General features: G+C 39.0%; 1 protein-coding gene and 2 pseudogenes across 8 annotated transcripts in view; 2 read left to right on the top strand and 1 right to left on the bottom strand.

Moving 5' to 3' along the window:
- Positions 1–11,345: 11,345 nt before the first annotated feature.
- Positions 11,346–12,704, bottom strand: LOC125234242 (annotated as a pseudogene).
- Positions 12,705–12,928: 224 nt separating this feature from the next.
- LOC125234070 lies at positions 12,929–14,898 on the top strand (annotated as a pseudogene).
- Positions 14,899–15,932: 1,034 nt separating this feature from the next.
- The window catches only part of LOC125234065 (DENN domain-containing protein Crag), an 82,828-nt gene continuing 82,089 nt past the window's right edge, over positions 15,933–16,671 (top strand). For 5 of the 8 annotated variants that reach the window (XM_048140245.1, XM_048140248.1, XM_048140246.1 and 2 more), the window contains exons 1-2: positions 15,937–16,141; positions 16,294–16,458. In XM_048140245.1, coding sequence (XP_047996202.1) covers positions 16,332–16,458 — 127 coding nt within the window. In that variant the 5' untranslated portion in view covers positions 15,937–16,141; positions 16,294–16,331. Of the gene's footprint in view, positions 16,142–16,293; positions 16,459–16,671 lie in introns of all 8 variants that reach the window. The other 3 variants (XM_048140241.1, XM_048140242.1, XM_048140243.1) reach the window with 3 other exon arrangements.

Below are 16,671 nucleotides of genomic sequence, written 5' to 3'. Positions count from 1 at the left end.
CCTATTTGGTTTAGTTTATAAATATACGGTAGATGTCACTGTCCCGTCGCTTAAAATTCCTGAAACACGCTATCAAGATTACTTTCAGTTAATAATTCTACTGTGTGGATATCGGTTTAGTTAATGAAGACATAACAGATGTCGTTGTTCCGTTCAATGAAAATCCTGAAACGCACACTAAGAATACCTTCAGACAATAACCCTACTGCAGATAACTAGAAATTCGTCATTACTAAACTTTATAGATGTTCGCTGTTCCGTCTAGGTAAATCTGAAACGTTAACCAAGATTTTTCTAACTCATCACTGCGTGGATATTTTGTTTAATTACCATTATCTCAAGGTAGATGTCGCTGTCTAAGCTAGTAAAATTCCTAGAATACGCTATCAATATTACTCTTTCAGATAATGACCCTACTGCATGGATATTTTGTTTAATTAACGAATCTCTCGGTTTGTAGATATCTTCAATCCATCTGTTGAAATTCCTGAACCAAGCGCTATCATGGCTTTTTTATCAGATATGTGGCTACTACTGCGTGGATATTCTCTCTGTTTAGTTTAAAAATATCACGCTAGATGTCGCTGTCCTGTCTGTTAAAATTCCTGAATCACGCTATCAAGATTTTTTCGGATAATGACCCTACAGAGTGGATAATTTTTTGGTTACCACATCTCGACGGTATCACGGTAGATGTCGTCATACTGTTCCGTGTACTAAAACTCCTGAAACGCGCTACCAAGATTGCTATGCGGCTAATGATCTCTACTGCGTGGGATCTTCTGTTTTAGGTACTAAATATCACGACAGATGACAAATCTAATGAAAATCCTGAAACGCTGCTTTATCAAGATTACTTTTCAGATAATAACTGTATTGCAGCGGATATTTTGTTTAGTTAACCAAATCTCACGGTAGATATCGCTATTCCATCTGTTGAAATTCGTGAACCGCGCTATCATGATTTTTATCAGATAATAATTAATACTGCGTGGATATTTCGTTTAGTTAACCAATCTCACGCTAGATGTCGCTGTTCCGGAACACGGCCGTGTTAACATTCCTGAATCGCGTTATCAAGATTTCTTTTCAGATACGTAGATATTTTGTTTAATTTACAAATCTCACGGTAGATGCCGCTGTTCCCGTCTAGTAAACGCGCGGTCAATATTTCTTTTCCGATAATAACCCTATTGCGCAGATATATTATGCTCGTAATGGCAGATGTAGTGCGAAAAGGGTATCCTTCCGAAACGTTCGTATTTGTCATCGTTAGTTCAATGTCAGCACATCTTGCATTTTGTAGTGACAATTGACTGAAATAGCATGCATACGTCTTCGGCCGTTTCCGACGTTTCTGTGACAATACGAAGGCAAATGATCTTTTTCGCACTACAACTGTACCTAATCCAACAAAACTCACGCTAGTCGTTGTAGTTCTATCGTGCGTGCGTGCTTGCGTGCGTTCAAGTCCGCGCGTGAGTGAGTTCGTGCGTGCGTGTGCTGCCAACGTCCTGTATTCGTATCAAGACTAAAGCAAAACCAATAATTCTGAATCCAATAATTTAATCATAATAGACCAATCCACAAGATAATTTATACACCGTGTTTCCGGTAACACTCAAAACCTCAGACACCCCAACTGATTTTTATTTTTTTAAACTCATCTAGAGTATTCATCTTTTAATCTGATGGTAACTTTTTTTTTTAATTGAATTTTTAATTTTTTGTACAGCTCTACTTGACTTTTAGCTCTACACTCAATAAAATAATTGCTAACTTCCACCATAAACCACAAAACTATTTATTTGTGTACGTTACTGCAACGACATAAGGTTTACCAATAGACAGCTAAGATGTCACTGTAAAACACTTTAAAGCTTTGTAATCGCAGTAAGCAAATTTAAACCCAATGTTTAAAATGACAAGGTTGTAATTAGGTACGAGTTCAATTTGTTATGACTTATGATAAACATTAAGATTAAACTGACAAACAACGTCAAACTCGTAGCGAAAAAAATAATCGTCCAAGTAACCAGCCAGTATTAATACCCCTAAATACTGAAAAAGGTAAACAACCTCTAGCAATGCGATATACACAATGTTGTCTTACGAGTACAATAGAATAGGCACGTAAAAAATTACTAATAATACAAATTTAAATAAAAATATTACCCCCATCAAGATATAGCTCAATCGATTCTACTCTCGATTCTGAACAAACTGTTTTCAGGTTTTTAGTGTTAAGTAAAACACGGTGTAAATACAAAAACGTAGTAAAAATTGAAACTTATTAGTCTACACTATATCTACCTCCGGCATTCTATTAAACTTCTCCTTTTCAATAACTTCAACTTCCATATCCAGTTCGGTCGCGCGTGTGATCCTATTGACCGCTATGCCCTGCAGGATCATAGGCCGGAACCGTATTAAGTTGGGCGTATCTTTTTTGTTTGCCAGTAACATGACTAGTAAAGCTTGGTCTCGGCGTTATTCCCGTAACATACGTTCTCAGCTGGAAAATAATGTAGGAACATATTATTAAAGAACGGATTTGAAAGGATATCTACCTACTTAATCTGTCCTAAGAAACAATTAATCAAAAATATTTCACTGTGTAGGTCTCATGTCTTAAACAAACACGAGAATTTTCTTCTCACAACTGCCATCAAAAACACTGGATAGCAGTTTCCCAGCGCCCATTGCTAGGAAGAATTCATCCAAATTCGTTACTTTTAGTTAAAGGTGTGTTGCATCTTTCCACTGTAATATGCGAAGTAGACTTGCATTTCTTGTAAAGTTTCACATATCTCGCGTGACCTTTCTTTTTGATTTTACTAATTGCCGCTTTAGGCATCGATTTTTTCGTTTCTGATCTGTTAGATTCTTTTACCCCTGCAGGTTTTATGCGTATTCAATTTGTTTCTCTGGATGTTCATATTTCACAATAGCGGTGGATGACATTGCCGTAGTGACAATGTTAAGCGGTTTATATTTGAAATTAGTAGTGTCGATGCACAAGGATGCACCCCTTCCCTGGTTTCCAACACTCAAATTCACATAGACATTATTGTTACAGGTTCGCATCTTGATGATAGGTAGACATTCCGAGAGCGAATTGTTGGTTTGTAACATCTTGCTTGAAGAGTTCCGGTAATACTACCAGTGGTGCATTGTGCACTATAAATGCACCATATGAAACTATATTACCCGTGTACGGAACTAAAGCTGTGCATGAATTGTTTTTAGATCTTAGAGTTGGCAGATTCGGTGAATTACATTGAGCTGTCGTGGACTTCAGTGCTAACGCACGACACGGATGTACTTCAATATAGTCTTGTCGTTGTAGTAATAATTTCGGTGACAATATTCCTGCTATATTACGATACTGAGAAGGGAAATTCTTTTATCGATATGATATAAATGTTTTCGTTTGTCCTTTCTGCAAATGATTTAGGAGCTTTGGAGTATCTTCCATTCATTAATCTTGCTTGGGCTCTGGTGACATCCATATTTCAAGCAACAATGGGAGTTTCTTTTGTCTCCTCAGATGACACCGTGTATTCAGATATAGTGCTTAGAGATGCATTCCTATTTGGTTCTGAGAATGTTAGGGGTGGTGACATGTCTTTATCCAAAAATTGCATCATCACCTTCGGTAAAATACTGCAAGAAGTTCAGCCAGGTAATGCAGCATTGAGAATTCTAGTTTTACACTTAAATACTTTTGTCCTGCTCTCTACTGTTGCGCAAAGAGGCACAATATGATGTAGAGAACTCTTGATGGTAAGCGAGCTTTTGGTCTGATTCTGCTGGTACGTTTATATCAAACTGAAGCAAAACATTCATAATGCAATGTTTCACTGCAATTAAATCTCCGTGTCATTGATTTTATTTGTGTGGCGGCATAGCATCATCAAATCCAGGCAACATTACAGATAGCTCTCTTTTCTTGTGTATAGTGACTTTTGGTGTAAAATCTTCCGTAATTATAGGCATGGTTACCTGAATGGATACTTCCTTTCGAATCTGTAACTAACAAAATAGGTTAAATTTATAATAATATGAGCTTTTAGATTGCAGCACACCGAAAAGCTACTCGTCGTAACCTCTACGTTTTAAGCAAAAATATGGGCAACAGAAGCAATCTGCTAAACGCCTCGGAGATGGAAGCAAGATTTCGTTACACCGTTTTAGCAGGCTGAACTTTAGAAAAAAGCGCGTCATTCTTGCTTTCTGACAACGAGACGCAGTTATCATTGGAAGACGGGGCGAGACAATGCTGTTCTCATAAAGCTACTTTAAACCGACCTTTTTAGGCCGCTTAGTATTCTTTGTAGGAACTTTCATTGTATCTATTGTAACACACTATGGGGCGGATCTTAGTAAGCCGAATTCGTTAAGTTTATACTTTAGTCTCATCCATCCCGATCACAGGCCGACTACTGAACCTATAATTACTTACATTTCTCACTGTCACTGCTATCGCTGGTCTGATCCGAAGGAGTAGTGTTAGCGTTTTTATTTTCTTTTGTTTGCGATTCGCCACTATAATACATGCCACTTTTTATCTTATTAATAATGATTTCAATCATGTCACTCGCACATTTAGCTTTACCTAGATTCTTTTGAGGTTCTCGTTTTTTCGGGAGTGCGAGAATTTTGGACGGTGATGTTTCATGAGGGGGTGTTAATGATATTTCTGGGTGGACTTCTCGATCGTGGGTGGACTTCCTCGATCGTGGTGGACTTCTCGATCGCGGTGGACTTCTCGATCGTGGTGGACTTCTCGATCGTGGTGGACTTCTCGATCGTGGTGGACCTCTCAGATCGTGGTGGACTTTTTCGCTCGAGAGCGGACTTTTCGCTCGAGATGGACTTTTCGCTCGAGATGGACTTTTCGCTCGAGGACTTTTTTGGTCGAGCCGGACTCTTCGTTCTAGGCGGGCTGTTCGTTCGAGCCGGAATCTTCGTTCGAGTCGGACTCTTTGTTCGAGGCGGACTGTTCATTCGACGCGGACTGTCTATTCGTGGCGGACTCTTTGCTTGAGGCGGACTCTTCACTTGAGGCGGAGTCTTCTGTTTGAGGCGGACTCTTTTCTGCTTGAGGCAGGCTCTTCACTTGAGGCGGGCTCTTCGTTCGAATTGAACTCTTCGCTTGAGATGGACTCTTTGTTCGAGGGCAGATTCTTTGCTTGAGATTGGCTCTTCGTTCGAGATTTAGCTAAGGAACTAATGCTGACGGTTAGAGTCTCTGCCTTACAATTTATCGAACTTCTGGTTGGTATTGAGTAAACGTACGCGTCCCGTAAGGTACGAGTAGGTAAGACATTATTGCCTATGTTTTGATTAGGAAGCCTTTCTATACAACAACTTCAATATGTTATCTCGGAATCGAGTTGTTGGGTTTTGCTTTTGGCGACACTATTCTGTTTAGATTCAACGTTATTGAGAGATGCACCTGTCTGTTTCTTTTTGTTGCGAACTGTATAATCAGTTATTGTTGAAATGGGCCCTTTTGTCCTTAACAAATTGTTTTTTAGATGACACCGATGTCTCAAGGGTATGTAATTTAGGTTTCTCCATCCAAGTGACCATAAAAGGCCACACATGTTCATCTAATCCTCTGAATTGTGGGTAATCATAATGTTCTACTTCAAATGTGCCACTAACTTCGTCCTTCCCCAAAATAACTATTGGGAATTTTATTTTGGCTACAATTTTACGTATGGCGGTCTGAGTTAACGGGTGCATTGGATTCGCTGGCGCTTGATAAGGGAATCTAGGGCTGTCTTGTAATTTAGAAAAATGTCAAACCTTGAGGTGGACTCCAGTATAATTTTTGAAGCATGCATTTGTTAAGGCGCGGCCAGGTGGAATGCTGGGTCATGTTTCACGCGAATAATTAGGGCAGCTCCAAAGGCACCCGGCTTGGTAGTAGAGGACGTCAGAATAGAGGGCTGACCCTTGTTAACAATATGTTTGCATATATCATCAGTCCCGGTGTTAGTAACGGTACGTAAGTTTCTCTGGCAAGAATCCGTTTGAGCTTTATTCACTTCTTTTTCTGCAAAAATAAATCGTTGTAATTAATAGTTACTGGAGTTTTCCCATATCACTTAATTTTTGACATATTTTAAACATAGTTTACTCTCCATATCCGTCTCGGTTTGCACTTCTGTGGTGCAAACAAGTTTTGTCCGCGATTCTTCAAAGTTGCCGTCGCCTCTATTTAAAGTCTGCTCTGGCTTTATCGCTAGTACAGGTTGTGGTAGATTGTTTATCCACAAGTGTGTCTTTGCTGGCTGACTTCTTTTTTCGTTTTAGATTTCAGGTTCGAATTTTTACTTTTCCTGCTAGTAGTCTTCGGCGAATCTTGCTTTCTATTATTTGGATTGAACTCTTTGAACATTTCCTACTTCTTTTTTAAAAATTTGTTGAGTTCATCGCTGGTGTCGATGACAGTTATCTGGGAAGAGTTTGAAGGACTGACTCTTGTAGGAACATTAAGTTCAGTTTAAAAATAAATCTGCTCAGTTCGGTACGTTTCATAAACGCTGAAATAGAAATGTTGTGATTAGGGTTGTGTAGCTCGCTATGCTCGCGTTTGCAAAACCTAAAGTTTAGCGGTTTAATCATTTTAAAGAAAGACTATGTGTATGTTTCACGATACAAAGATATCTCACCCTCTATTAAGTTTCTTCTTGACAACTTTTTTCCTTGGCAATACATCGTACACACTGTCATCAGACATGTGGTGGAGATGGATAAAAACTGAAATCTATTCATGTTTCTCAACATAGACTAAACATCAGACGGTGACGGTGCAGCGTCTGTTTCAGTTTTGGAATTGTAATTTCGTGCTTTTTTCCGGCAGTCGCCTTTGAAGTTCTTAACAACATCCGCAGAACTACAATCCAGGTACACGTTCATTTGGGAACAGTAGTCCGCATCTCTGTCATAATATTCACAATTGTAATCTGGTGGCTTGGGAGTTTTCTTCTGAGGCTGGCGTTTTTTAGTCTTTGGCGCCTTAGGTTTGTTGATACGTTTGAAATATTCGGAATCGTTCGCGTCACCTGAAGCAGTGCAAAGACTGAGGCAGTGCAGCTGGTTCGTTAGGAAGGGTCAACACAGACTTTTTGTTGCTCTTCTTTCCCAGTTTCTTCGCCATTTTGAATTCATCAGAATTAGATTTATACAATTTAGCAGCTAGTTGAAATGAAGATAAGATCTTATTTTCTGATTTTTCTTCAGTGAGAGAACGTAAGCGTGGATATGATTATTTGAGATATAGACTGACTTGTTCTTACTTTTGCGTCGTTTGTAATTTGAATTGGTGCTTTCGCCAGAGCTTATTAAACTTTTTGGCGGTAAGAGAATTCGGCGCCAAATCGTTTACTCTGGAGCTCATAGCATCACTCAAAGTCGAATATATGGCCATTTGCTTGATGAGGTTAATTCACGAAAGACAAAATAAATCTGTAAGAAAACAATCAATTTTAAATAAATAAAATAAATATGATAGGACATTCTGACACAATTTGACTGAGGTCCACGGTAAGCTCAAGAAGGCTTGTGTTGTGGGTACTCAGACAACGATATATATAATATATAAATACTTATACATAGAAGAAATCCATGACTCCGTAGAATATCTGTGCTCATCACACAACAACGCCCTTATCGGGAATTTTGCAGTTTAGTCGGTAAGATAAGCAGCAAACTAAACTGTAACGTCTGTAATAGGTATCCTACATTTCTGTCTGTAGGTAACTATTGTATTGTAAGTGATGTGATGTACTCGTACATATATATTTTGGAGAAGGAAGTATTTTGAGACATGCTAATGTCTAAAATAGGCCCTTGAGTGAGATGTTGTACCAAGGATAGTGGCGACATTTCCTCGCTGAATCGCAATGCTTATTGTTAATTTCACATTCACTTTCATACAGGTACAGCCAGCAGCAGAAAGTTATGCGTTTCGTGTTGGGGTTGCTGAAGAGAAGCTCTAGGTTAGGTTAGGTACTATACAGCAGCCCCAGTTTTATTTGTGGCTCTAGCTGTTACCTACTACCAAATAACATTACAATTTTGTTGAAATAACAATCATGTATGTAGTCAAGTGTAAAAATATGGGTGCGTACAGTACTAACTTATCAAAAATATGTCCCATAGCACATTATGTCGGCGGAATAAGGTCTCGGTACATATTTTTGAGCGGATAAAATCGATACGTATTTTTACACTTCTGACTGTACTCAATCTATCATATACTTTAATTATTTAAAAAGCAATGTAGGGTTTCTAGAAACGTGACATTAAGAACTGGGAAACATACACAGATGTAGTACGAAAAGAGTTGCCTTCGTATTGTTACGGAAACGTACGAACGTGTCATGCGTACAAGATGTAGGTACTGACATTAAACTATGAACTAGCGTGACAAATACGAACGTTTCGAAGAGAAACCCTTTTTACACTACATCTGTGCTACAAAGCAGGAACGGTAAACTTACATGTACAGTCAACCAATTGGAAGGAACCCTAGGCCGCTTTACAACCATGTCAAATGACAAGCAGTAAGAGATTTCTTACAATCTGTGGCCCTAAGGTTCCAATTGGTTGACTGTACATGAGTAGCTAGCTAAGTCATTGTCACATATTACTATGTGGTTAGGCAGTAAATACATGTAAGGTAAAATAATAAATCAGTCCATAATCAGCTGAGGTGGTTTCATTATGATCCCAAGTACTTTACCTACATGGCGCGGTCAGTAGGATACGATCCTACGTTCCCAAAGGGAATCTGCGTGCGTAGCCGAACGCACAAACGCTCACGAAACGAAAAGCTCGTAGATATTTATCTCTATCGCTCTTGCGTATTGGCGCGACAGAGCCAGACTACCTTTCGCGGCGTTTCGTTTTGTTTCGCGTCGTAGAAATGCTATTCGGCTACGGGGCCTGGTTTCGAAGTTGAGCTGCTTACGATAATATCGTTATCGTAGCTAGTTCATCCTATTGCATCAATGCTGAAGAGCGATGGATTGAGATAGATACAGTTACGATATCGTAAGCGATTTTGACGTTGACTAGGTGCCCGACTCTTTAGCCAAGCGTGCAACTGCAATCGCTCGTATTGGCGCGTCAATGAAGAGTCAATTTGTGTAAGGTACAGCGGGGCAAATCTCGACTGGAGGGCAAATGTAACTGGTCCATTTTATCATGTTTTACAATGTTTGCATTATTAAATAGTGTCCACCGCCGGTTATACATGGTAGGCGTGTTCAGTAGATACGTAGAACTCAACGTCATATTGTAATAATGGAAAAAAATTGGTTACAATTGCCCCAGTCGAGATTTGCCCCGCTTTACCTTATGTAGGCGGCAACTATTGTACGTTTGGCTTAAATTAAGAACATTTAAATATAATTTTTAAACAATTCTTACCGTAATACGTACTGTATAATTGAGTTAAACGAGACCGCTTTGTCCAATCGAATAAGCATTCGGAATTAATTTGATACGGGTACCTTAAGTATTTAGGTTGTGCTCGCGTTATCACGTTAAGCCTGGAACAGTAATAGCTGTATTACGCCGTGTCTTGCGTGGGCGACGGTCGCGCGACCGTCGCCGTCGCGTCTCATACTTCCATATCGATAAGGTTTGATTTCGTATGCGTCGCATCGCCGTCGCGCGACCATCGCGCGGCCGTCGCCCACGCAAGACACGGCGTTAATGCTTTCCCTCAACTCAACCAGAAGGCATCACAAATCTCGTACAGCCAGAGGAGACGCAGGCCTCAAAACGTTCGCAAATAAATAAAAAAAAGGTAAAACCTACATCCGGTATAATGAGTAATTATGATGTCATAATGAGTAAATGGACCGTATTGACGAAACTATTTACGGTTTTAGCCATTAATGATAACATATATAATGCTACGGAACCCTAAAACGTTCGCAATGGATAGAGTCCGTGCTGGGTACGTAGCCGAATGTCACAAACGCTCACGAAAACGAAACGCTCATAGATATCTATCTCTATCGCTCGTGCGTATTGGCGTGACAGAGCCAGATTACCTTTCGCGGCGTTTCGTTTTCGTTTCGCGTCGGAGAAATGCCATTCGGCTACGCACGCTGATTTCATGCTCCTTACGCCGTGGCTGAAGGCGTGGACGACGGGCACGCGACGATGCGATGCGACGCGGCGCGACGAAATCAAACCTTCGATTTCTATGGAAGTGTCTTCAGTGGGCGACGTCGATGAACAAGTATGATGATAGGCGATGCGACATGCGACGCCACGACGGCGGTCGCGCGACCGTCGTCCACGCAAGCAACTGCGTCCTATTTGACTTTTTTTCACAGACTAGCCAAAAGACGAAGTTACTTTGAAGTTGCCATGTTATATGTGACGTAACACCAGTCCAAAATCAGTGTCAAATATGCTTAGCTATTCCCATTTGATATACCTATTTATGCAACCTTAGTTCCTAAATGCAAGGTTTGTGCAAGGAAGTCTCTAGACAATGACCACATTAACTTTAGTAGGTACTTTAGCCGTGAAAGTAATTTGTCGATAGTGAAAATACCTGAAAAAAGGAAATTATGAAAGTTGAAAATTAAATTATTCACCACGTAATTCACGATAATTTCGGGCGAATTAGACCAAAAAGTAACATGCAACTTCCCTACATGAAGTAGCTTAATTATGGGTAAATCAAAAATTTTAAAATACTGCTATGATTACAGACATTTTTACAAACTGAGAATGATAATCGAGTTATTTTTTTAACACACGAGAAGTAAAATACATTTGCACCCGAGTGTAACACAAAACTTTTCCCCTCACTATAGCGAGAAAACTACAACGCAAAAAATGCGTTTATCACTGCTTCCAGTAGTTCCACAGGTGGTAAATCATCTTTATTACTAGATTCACCTACTTTTATCAATTTTAAAGCAGTTAATTTGACTTTATTCAAGGTCAAATTACTTTACCCACTAGTGGATAAAATGCGTTTTTACCTGCTGGTATTAAAGGACAAAACACGTGTTTCCGAGCTAGTGAGGGAAAAATATCTTATCTTATATCAATTTAATAATTAAATAAAAATTGGTTGTGACCTGAAATGTATTCTGGCTATATTTATGGTCAGTTTTAAAAGTAAAACTTATGTGAAAGCAACGCTATCTAGCGTCACTTTTATATAGATAGATGGCGTGTACCTATCACATACAGTAAATAGATTTTCAAAGTTGTAAAAGATTTACAATGAAACAAGACTTAATGTCAACATTTATTTTATTACTAAAAAGAATCTACAAACTAAATACAATAAATCATTTTGATTTCGCTTGTACATTAGAAAGCTTTGTGGGAATCAAATTTATATGTTTTTTGTAGGGGTCCTTTTCCTGCTGCCTTAGTAAAGATGAGTTCATCTACCCTTTGTCTTTCAGCCAGTTCTTTAGAGATCTTCATGTTGGTCCAGGAATCTTTGGCACCCTCTACAAAGCCCTTTTTCTTGATTGGCAGGGTGTCCGGTGTGTGTTTCATCAGTTTAGGTATCTTAAGGTATTCTCTAACAGCAGGTATTTTAAGAACTCCCACCTGGATAAGTGATATGCTGTGTTACTGGAGCACCAGTACACAAGGATTGCTCCAGGGAAGTTGATTGTGAATGGTATCATGACTATAGGTATGGCCGCAAAAATATCTCATCATGACCATATTTGAGGCTTCCAAGCGACCTCCGTCTACTCCCAACTCTATTGTTGCCCACAATGTGGCACTGGTAATAAGGGGGAGTAAGAAGTACCTGGTCAGGTACTGTTAGATCCATGAACCAAGCCAACCCGCCATATGTCATGCTCTCAACTGGGCAGTTTGCCATTCCTCTCAAACCCACTGAAGAAGGATGAAGAAGGGAGCCTGCGCCAGAGGCACCAACATATTTTTTTCAAAAGGATTCAAGCCTTTTTCTTTCATAAAAATCATCATTTCTTGAGCATAATCAGGCGACTCTAACTGATTACCTGATTGCCTCGCTTTGAGTCATCTTGACTTGCAGCAGCTGTATTTCAGGTAGATGGTTATTCATAACTGCAGTGTTCCGTTGCGCCATAATGACTAGCAGGGAACATGGCGATACGGACGACGATGGTACCAATCAAAATAGCGCCCCACCATGGAATATCCAGGAGACATGCATATTCTAAGCACTGTTGCACCATGCCCACGGGGGCTCCAGCCGCCGAGGCCTAAACTTGCAGTAGGTTCTCCATTAGCGGCTAAGGACTGTACTGTCTCTGCTAAGCCGTCGGGAATCTGCGGCACTGGCAGTGGCTCCGGTATAACATCTACTAAAGTAGTAGTCTTGCCTGCATCGCTACCCGACGATGAGAATCTCACGGATCCAGCTGATGCGTATACATAATAAGTCTTCACTTTTCTAACCTCAAACTTGTCCCTAAACAAAGTCGAAGGTGCGCTGCAGCACCCATGGTGTCTCAATAATTTGAACATTTTCACTTATTACCGCTTATATGTTTTAAATGGAATGGGTTATTCAAAATGCAACTTGAGTACACCGCATATTCTTAACGTACAATAATAAGTTAAGTTTCCATTAAGTGAGATATTTCTATATTCTAAAATAAAATTATAACCCAAACCCAATCTAAAGATGTGACACAGTGACTGACACTAACGCAGTGACAGTTGACATAAGAAGAAATACCTGAAAGAACAATTTTCAAGTGTTTAAAACAAGCACTTAAACACTTTGACATCATGCGGCTAAAAAACTAGAATTCAATTATTGTCCAAACTACACACAATGAGATACCTGCGTGTACTTCGCAGCGAGAATTTTTTAGCATGTTTCGGACATCATTTGGTGACAGTTGACATTTACTGAGTACTGAGTGAGGTTAGAATTGCACGCGAATAGCGCACTGTTTTTGTTATGAAACTTTATTAATAATATGACAATGGCGAAAAATCCATCTAAAATAGCATATCCATTCAAGAAAACTAATAAAAAGATATATGCACCTCTCTTGAAGGCTACAGAAACGCCAGATTCAGTATATTGGAAGAAACTTGGGGGTAAGCTCATTGATTGCATTATTTGAGTGGTATTTGCACATTTAGCAATACACAATAACTGTTTATTTGTATGTTTTAGTTACCAGTCCTTGTCAAAGAATATGGAGCCATTGACTATTTGGACTTTTGTCCGGTACAGCCCTATTATTTTGCCGCCACATGCTCTGTCAGAGTTCAGGTAAGTACTATTGAAATAAACAGGCATACTTCATATTTGCATAAATCAAGAGGTCACAAAGTTAAATAATATAAATTTACCCTTCCATCTTTTGGATTTTTTTACAGGTTTATGCAACCCAATAACTAAAGTAGTAGCCAAGAACCTGTCTCAATTTGTGGAAGGGTGCCTATGGAGCAACCTTCAGGGGTGACGGCCGTCTCCTAGTGGCAGGCAGTGAGGAAAAAGTTGTCAAACTATTTGACGTCCAATCCAAAAATGTACTTAGGGTGTTTACAGGACATACGGCACCTGTAAGTAATTTATAATTTTGTACATAATTATATTAGTGCTAGCTAGCAACCTTTTTCAAAGCTTCAATTTATGCAGTCTATAATTTAAAATAATAATGCTGTAATTTGAATTACAGGTGCACAGGACATTCTTCACAAAGAGACAACCTAAAGTTCTTGGTTGTTCAGATGACAAATCTGTTGGTCTTTGGGACATCGTTTACCTGAAGTAAGAGTCATAAACTTTACAGAACACACAGATTATGTCAGAGCTGGGGCCACAAGTCCGATATCCCCAGATATCATCTTATCTGGTGGCTATGACAACATTGTCAAAATGTATGATTGTCGTACCAATGAGACTGTACTCACAGTCAACCATGGAGACTCAATAGAGTCCACACTTTTCCTACCATCCGGAGGAATATTTGTAAGTGCTGGAGGCACTCAAATAAAAGTCTGGGACATTTTCAACGGTGGAAAATTACTCTCTTGCATATCATCGCATCACAAAACGGTTACATCTTTAAGATTGTCCAGTAATAACAGCAGACTCATGTCGGCATCATTGGACAGACACTTGAAGTTTTACGACATTTCAACATTTGCTGTTGTTCACAATATGGACTTCCCTAATGCTATTCTTAGTATGGCTGTAGCCGACCATCGCGATGATGTCCTAGCAGTCGGCATGGTAGATGGTGTTATATCAATCAGTAAACGAGAGCATTCTAAGACAAAGAAAGTAGAAACAGATGCAGAGAACAAAACAAGTTTTAAGTTTGTATCGGACTTTAATAAGCTTTCTAACATTGATTTATCAGTAACTAAGAGTAAACTTGCGGCTGAACCCTTGTTGGAGAAATATTTGAGGAAACATGAGTACTCAAGATTGCTTATGCGGCAACACTTTTAACTGCATCCAAATATCCAAGTAGAACTGTGTGTATGCTCCAAGAACTACTGAAAAGGAATGTCTTCCACACAGCTTTGGGTGGCATAGATGACCGTCACTTATACAAACTGCTTAAATTTATACAGAGGAAGTTAGGGGAGACCATGTTTAACAGAACATTAATTGATGTTTTGAATGTTGTCATTGATGTATATGGCAACCAAGTTCATCTTTTGACTGAAGACAACCAGCGTCTCTATAGAAGTATAGCTAAAGTTCAAGCTGAAATTGAAGTGTGTAAAAAGGTGAGTGAGCTGGAAGGGGCTATTAATATGTTATTAGCGGGCGCTCAGAGTTGACGTACGACCTCTGTAGAAACAAATGAGATCCTAGCTCCTTCTGCTGTTGCTCAGAAGGAAATTGTTATTGATGTATGATTAAAAAGTATCGCATATAATGTATTTTTGTTTTATTTACTGCCTTACCAACAATGTATACTGTAGCGGAAATGGAAGTGACAATGAATGAAACTTTAGAATTAGAAGTAACTTCACCATTTATAATCACCATCAGTTGCAACTAGCAATTTTTGCCGCTTTAATGTACACCCATAGTATGGTTCGACCAAACGTTAAAACGCGGCGTGTGCGATCTGGTGTACGACTCTTTTGGGTCCCCCACATCTAGCGTCTTGCGAGCGTCGCGTCGGGCCAACTGTATGGGCAAAGCCTGACGCTGCGTCGACGCGGCGTCTTTTTCCATACAGTTGGCCCGACGCGACGCTCGCGAGACGCCAGATGTGGGTCCCCCCACATTTCCCCCCTTTCTTTTTAATTAATTTAGTGCGTACAGTTTATTATTATTCTTTTTTATTTCATGTTTCGATCACAATCTGTTGTTATTTTTCTTGTAACGTTTTCTTGTATGTGATTTGTATTTCTTGTGTCTGTTACCCTCCGTGAATCTTTCTCACTTTGTGGTCTCATCGGAAGATCAGCGCTGGAAGTCACCAGCAACACGCTGAGATGAGGCCATTTCGTGGAACTTCATTCCTTTCTGTCTTGTTATTATGTCTTGCCTGTGTTCACGAATAAATGAAAATTTTAACAATAAAGAACATTATATCAATAAAATGAAGCTGATGATACCGTTTTGGATACTGAAAATTTGAAAAATCCAAGAATAATCGGTCCACGCCACGGATTCTCGTAATTTTAGACGAAATACTTAGAATAAATATCATGAGTATTTTTAAATTTAGGTTTTCGATACACATTATAAAGTGTTATTTATATAATGGTAGTTTACATATATATATATATAAAAGTGTGATAAATTATGTTAATTCACAAATAAACGCATCTGAACTAATTAAAAATACTAGCAGTAATAAAAATACTTATTATTTGTCACTGATGTTTGCGATCGCTGATACGTTGCCAACTTCACTTCGTATCGTACGATTAGTCGTCCAATCTGAAAAGCAAAAATGACGTTTGTGATGCACCTGTGTTTTATTTTATTTAATCAGTGAATGGTTGTTTAAAAACGCAATAAGTTGTTAATGTTTAATAAGAAATGTGAGAATGTATACTTCATGTGCAAGTCGTTATCTAAAACTAGCCATTGGCAATAAAACGAACGCTTAATTCACTTAAAGGGTTTCAAATCATGTTATTGGTAACAACCTTTCAGATTTGTTATTTTATTCTTGTTATTGGTTATATTCTGCACTGAATAAGTGTTCAATACACGTCTTTAATGGCTTTTTGAAGTGATTATTGTATAAAATGTGTGAAGGGTTATTGTAATTAGTATTTGTTTTTTCGTAGTGTGACAATTTTCAAGGGTAGTAAGTTAATTAATAAGTATGGACGAGAAGAGAGTGGCGGATTACTTCGTGATTGCGGGGCTGCCCGAGACGCCGGAGTTACTGGACGATTCTGACTCTGGACATCTAAAGGGGTACAGCACCAAAGCTCCAATAACAGATATCAGTAAGTGTTTCCTATATTATTCTTATACTTTAATCAAATTAGAAAACTTTAAATATACTCCCAGATACATACAGATACTCCCAGAACTACATTTCTTGTATTACGGATTTTAGTATTTACTAGAGATGGGCCGAATATTCGGTAAATATTCGGTATTCGGCATATTCGGCAAGTTTTTCAATGTTCGTATTCGGCTGAATAGTTCGGTTACAT

This window comes from Leguminivora glycinivorella, chromosome 15, assembly GCF_023078275.1.
Source record: "Leguminivora glycinivorella isolate SPB_JAAS2020 chromosome 15, LegGlyc_1.1, whole genome shotgun sequence".
In the NCBI taxonomy this organism is placed as follows: Eukaryota; Metazoa; Arthropoda; class Insecta; order Lepidoptera; family Tortricidae; genus Leguminivora; species Leguminivora glycinivorella.
This window is presented reverse-complemented; position numbering and strand designations above follow the sequence as displayed.